Below are 6,000 nucleotides of genomic sequence, written 5' to 3'. Positions count from 1 at the left end.
CAGGGTATAGATGGTCTTTTTTTGCAGTTAAAATCCTTTAGCAGAGGCAAGAGATTTGTTGCAGATAAAAATAATAATAAAAATAAAATAAAAAAAGTTCTTGTTAATAGAAGAAGAGGGAGAATTTATCGAAAATCCATACTCTGATCATTTAAACCTTCAAAAGCGAATTTATGCAAGGGAAAAAGTGAAAGTAGAAGAAAAAGGAGGATGGAAAAATATCTTTCAACTTGTTACAAACGATTTATTAATCTGTTCTTCACGAACTTAAAAATTTGAGGAGATTAAATATGGAATTATAACTGTAATTATTATTAGTTTTTAGTTAATTTAACAGTAATCAAAAGGGAATTTATACCTTAAAAAACTCAAAATAAATTTTTTATCGATTTAATATGATAAAAAAATATTTAAGAAAGTGTTTAAAGTAAATTTACTTTGTTTTTGGAGCTTAAAATATTTAAAAAATGCTTTTGAAGTGGTTTAAAAATTCCTTTTTTTAACGTGAATTGTATGGTTTGACTGCAAAAAATTGCATTTTTTTAAATGTAAATTATATGATTTAACAGCAAAAAATTATATTTGTATTATTTTTAATTAAGTTTTGAAGTGTTTTAAATAGTATATAAAGTTAAAATGTTTGAATTATGTATATAAAAAAAAACTTGTGTAAAGTTAGGATCAGACAAAATTACTTTGTTTTTAAAGCTTAAAAAATAAATAAAAAACTAATGAAATTATTTAAGAATTTTTTATTTTATAAAAAATTAAGTTTTTTGCGTTTTAAACAGTTTATAAGGTTAAAAATTTTCATTTTACATGAAGAAAACAGCATTATAAACTAGGAATTTACAGCAAACCGGACCAAAAATTGTGTTTTTATACAAATATACGTTCTAATTATGTAAAGAATTGATTTTTATCCTTTTAAATTAAGTTCTGGAGGATTTTAAACAGCTTATAACGTAAAAGTTTTTATTTTACTTTACAAAAAATGTATAAGATTAGGCGTTGTATATAAATCTTATCTCTGGTCACGGACGGTGTATACAGTAATTGACGTCGGATCAACTTCAATTGCTGTTGGGAGTGTAACATAACCAATACTAAAACCATGGAAAAAGTTATCTAACAGAATGGATACGTAGGTAATATATCGTCTAGTTTTTTCCTTATTTATGCATATAATCGGGTGTAAATTTATCTTATATAAACCTACCAAAAATTGAATTATTTAAGTCTTTCCTATATAGAATTTCACCTTATTCACTTAAAAATTTATAATTTAATTACAATTTATGTAAATTAATCGTCTTCAGGAAGCTTCCTTACGCATCNCGGATGAACATTTTTGTTCTCTGACGTCATTCTGTGATAAGTCGAGACATCTGCTATTGAAACTGTACGTGGTCAATTTTATTTTAAATAATTTAGTGTATGAATTATGAGCTTGGTCATGAGCATTTTATTTTACTTATTTTTATTTATTTATTTTTTGTATACTTGCAGCTGATGTGAATAAAGTTTTTTTTTATTTATCCTCCGGAAATGGAAGCGTATCAATGGAAAAATCGTGTAAAATTCATCACTAAGTACATGTTTGGTAAGTTAAAAAACTAAAAGATGCAAATAAAATTTATTATTTTTTTAGATTTAATTGTTATAAACCATGCATTGTCTCGTAAAATACGTGACAGAGATGGTCGAGGTGTTAAGGCATCTGACTACTGCGTTGGGGATCCGAATTCGAATCCCAGTAGTTGGGAACATTTTTAGGGGCGGTTTGACTCCTCATTTAGGTGTGGGTTTGTAAAAGACCCTTTTAGTGCCCAGAGAAGGAAATGAATTTAAAAAATATTTATAAAGATTAANTTTAAATTTATGAGCATAGAATAACAAGAATGATATATTATATTTTCAAAATTTACGTCATAAAACCTTAATTTTAGATGATTTAAAGCATAGGTAAGATGCATAAGAAGCTCATTTTTTATGTAAAATAATATATATTTGTGTGTACGTATATATAAAATTCCTTCCCCCTTTCTAAGGATGTTAAAGAAGGGAAAAACTGGATAATATGCTAAAGAGATGCATCTGTAATCGTTTGAATCATTCTGAAATGTTTTAGCCTCTCATATTCGACATCAGTTTTCGCATTTGCAAGTAGAAAATGCTAAAATAAGAAGAGAAAATGGATGTATGCCTCAGATAAAAATTTATTTAAGTGAAATTTATGTATTAAAAACATTTAACTATGTAAATGATTGCTTCCTATAACATTTTAATGGATTAAAACATTTTTTATTTTTAATGTTATAACTTAAATAAGNGCATATAATCGGGTGTAAATTTATCTTATATAAACCTACCAAAAATTGAATTATTTAAGTCTTTCCTATATAGAATTTCACCTTATTCACTTAAAAATTTATAATTTAATTACAATTTATGTAAATTAATCGTCTTCAGGAAGCTTCCTTACGCATCCTTACTTCCTTATAAACATATAAATAGGCTTGCAAATTTATAATACACAAACCTAGCATTACAGGAAGCTCATTGCTTCTCTCATATTAAGGTTACTTCCTTATAAATGTGTAAACAAGTATGTAAATTTACCCTACATAAACCATTAGTTAATGGCTTCCTATAGAGAATTTGAACCTATTTACTTAAAAATTTATATTTAAATTACAATTTAAGTAAATTAAGCTACATAAGGAAGCTTCTCATATTAAAATTGCTTCCTTATAAACATATAAACNTTCTAACTTTTCTCTAACCTGTAATTACTAGATATATCCTTACAATATTTTAATATTATCCTCAAAAATAGCATCCTTCTCACGCTACTCAACTTATGCCAACACAAAACACTTTTAACATATGTTAGCTAATTAGATAGCTATCTTAACCTAATTTAATTAAAATTCATTGTTAAATGGCTATCTAAAAACGATTATTGATTATTATTATTAAGCAGAATTGATTAAAATTATCCTTAAAAATAAAAAATAAATAAATTTCTTTCTCCTCTCCTCTTCCTTCTGTTACTCCTTCTGCTTCTCCTGTTTTTCTTCCTCCTGTGTGTTCCCCCTGCTCCTCCTGCTTTTCCTGCTTTTCCTGCTTCTTCTTCCTCTTTCTCTTGTTGTTTCCCCTGCTCCTCTTCTTTCGCCTCCTCCTATTGTTCTCCTTGCTCCTCCTCTTCCTCCTCCTCCTTCTTCTCCTCTTCCTCCTCCTTTTTCTCCTTCTTCCCCTCTTTCTCCTCCTCCTCTTCTTCTTCTTCTTCTTATTATTTTTTAAAATTTTGTGTAAATATCTAAGCTGTTAATTTTATATTTTTACGAAGACTGACGACTTTTCTATGAAGTAAAATTCAATAAAAAAAAAGAAAAGTAAAGAAGTTTAGCTAAAAAAGCTTTGTCAACAATAATAACGTGACATTTCTGGACCTATTAAAGAGACAATTAGAGGGAAAAAAGTCAACATATTGAAGAAAAAAAAACATCATTTTTTATCAATTAGAGTAGCTATCTCTTTGATAGAAAACATAAAGATCTATACAATACACAATCCATATTTTCTTTTTTTCAGTTAAAATTAATAAAAATGATCTGAAAAATTATATTTTTAACTTTAAAAAATTATTATTTTACTACTTATCCTTGAAGTATCATTAAGAATAATGCTAAAGATGATGCTGTCATCGAAGTTTAGTAAGTTAAATTCCGACTTTGTCGAGTTCTTTGAATTTTTTTACCTTTATTTTTATAATTTTTAATATAATTTCTTCCATGATTTTATTGACTTCCTCGAGTTTATAACAAATTTAAATATAGTTAAAGTTTTATAAAAACCAAAACACGATAAAGTGAGTGCTTACCCATGTTAGAGAAGATCGTAGCTCTTCTAAAAATAGAATTTCTTGCATTATCTTTGAAAAAGTTTAATTAATGTGAGGTTTATTATGTAAATTTGCAAAATATCTTAACAAGATCTAAATAATTTTCATATAATTCCGCATATTTTACGTGTTTTTTAAAATACCATTTTGCTTTTTACACCGTATAATTTTTAATGCACGATTAAAACTTACTTAAAATTAAAATTATATATTAATATTTTGCTAAATTTTCTTAAAATAAACATTTTAAAACATATTTTCATGGAATATATAAGAAAATTTACATATTCTACAACAGCTCTCCATTGCCCCGCATCCTCTTATGAGGAAAGAGGATGCAGAGCAAAGGAAAACGAATCAAAAATGTTAATTTATTAACTCTTAAATAGCAAAAAAAGTTTCAGAACTCAAAATTTCCAATTTACATACAAAAAAATCCATTTTCTTTAAAATAATGATGCGGGAATGTTTGCATCGCTGCATCTTTCATGAGGCCATATACAAAACAGTGTAATCTATACTAAACTTGAGAGGGGCAAAATGTATCTTTATGTTTAGAATTATGTTACGAGCAACCTCATAAACCTTTTTAATGATGATTTATCTGTTTTGGAGGAGCCTAAATCTGACCAGTTGCGTTTAAATAAATAAAATAGACAACATGCTAACCTCAAGTCACCATCTTTCTAACTTAGTGCCATCTTTGTCATCATATATAACGCCTTTAAACTCTAAATTTTTCAATATTTATCAAGTAAATTAATCGATATTAATGCCTAGTTTTATGCCCCGTTAATCGTGATTAAATTTATAATATAATTACGAAGATAATTAACATATTAATTGCGCTAATCTTTTTATCTTTAAGACATAGATAATAATGGTTACTTGGACCTGTACGACTTCGAATGCTTGGCTTTGGTGAGTTTAAGTGTTACATTTAATTATTTTAGATTATTTTAAATAAATTTTTATCGTATTTTTTAAAAAAATTGAATAAAATACCCGCAGCGATACACAGTTTTAGGAGGGAAAGGCTCATACGATCCGAAAATTCACGAGAAAAATAAGGTAATCATGATCAATTTCTGGAACGAAATGGCCGAATTAAGTAATTTTAATAAGGTAAGTTCGATTTTAAATTAAAATTAATTCAGTTTTATGAGAATTTTAAGCGTTAATTAAGTTATAAATTAATTTAATTGCCATTTAAGTGGCACGAATTACGTAAAATTCACTCCAGGAAGGGAATTTTTGAGAATTTTTGTAATATTACAATTGCTATTTAAGTCTAGTAAAAAGAATTCGATCGATGTTTCAGAAAAATATTTGCTTCTTTTTAGAGCTTAAGTATTTAAAATCCGATATTTTTTGACCTTTACAGTGATATTACATATGTCTCTTTTCTCTCTTTGTACTGTACGTAAATATAGTTTAAATCATTTATAAAAATTGATGGTGAAACATGCTTGATATTTAGAGAATGGAAAGATTTGTTTTTATCGAAATAATTTATGATAATGTGTTCTATAATAATGTGAAGTACTCTTAAACCTGTGAACAACGGACATAGGCGAGAACGTGAAGAATGGCCGTTGTTCGGAGGTTCATTTTGGATTTTTGTTTAAAAAAAAAAGTCCTTGAAATGGCCGTTGTATGCATTTTTGTTCGAAGGAAAAGTTCTTTAAATGGCCGTCGTTCGGAGGTTCTTGTTTGGATTTTTTTCAAAAACATTCTCTTCAAATGCCATTTTCCAGAGATTATTTTGTGTGCATTTCTATCATAAAAATGGCCATTGTTCGGAGGTTATTACGTACGCATTTCTGTTTAAAAAATGGCCGTCGTTCGGAGGTTTTTGTATGAATTTTTCTCCAAAAAGTTCCTTAAAATGGCCAGTTTTTGGAGGTTAATTTGTGTGCATTTCTATTTTAAAAATGTTCGTTGTTCGGAGGTTATTATGTAGATTGCATTTAATAAACGTTCTTGAAATGACCGTTGTTCCGAGGTGGCCTTCATTACAGGTTTCTACTGTATACAAAAGAGAATGGCAATTTTTTATGATGAAATTATCGATTTAGTTTATAAGTAAGAAA

General features: G+C 27.4%; 1 protein-coding gene across 1 annotated transcript; it reads left to right on the top strand.

Annotated features, from left to right (window-relative positions):
- Nucleotides 1–1,503: 1,503 nt before the first annotated feature.
- On the top strand, nt 1,504–5,067 carry LOC111613744 (sarcoplasmic calcium-binding protein, beta chain-like). The gene is made up of 3 exons (XM_023355091.1): nt 1,504–1,603; nt 4,776–4,828; nt 4,919–5,067. Exons 1-3 carry the CDS (start codon nt 1,549–1,551, stop codon nt 5,051–5,053), a joined length of 243 nt encoding a protein of 80 aa, XP_023210859.1. The 5' UTR covers nt 1,504–1,548; the 3' UTR covers nt 5,054–5,067.
- The last annotated feature ends 933 nt before the right edge of the window (nt 5,068–6,000 follow it).

The sequence above is a fragment of the Centruroides sculpturatus genome, unplaced genomic scaffold (assembly GCF_000671375.1).
Source record: "Centruroides sculpturatus isolate CEXI.00-Female unplaced genomic scaffold, Cexi_2.0 scaffold1990, whole genome shotgun sequence".
NCBI lineage: Eukaryota > Metazoa > Arthropoda > Arachnida > Scorpiones > Buthidae > Centruroides > Centruroides sculpturatus.
This window is presented reverse-complemented; position numbering and strand designations above follow the sequence as displayed.

Excerpts from the sequence above, each read along its gene's own strand:
- LOC111613744 (XM_023355091.1), top strand. The coding sequence starts at position 1,549 with ATGGAAGCGTATCAATGGAAAAATCGTGTAAAATTCATCACTAAGTAC. Across the intron at positions 1,604-4,775 it reads CATCACTAAGTACATGTTTG|ACATAGATAATAATGGTTAC; the intron begins GTAAGTTAAAAA and ends TTTATCTTTAAG. Across the intron at positions 4,829-4,918 it reads ACTTCGAATGCTTGGCTTTG|CGATACACAGTTTTAGGAGG; the intron begins GTGAGTTTAAGT and ends AAATACCCGCAG.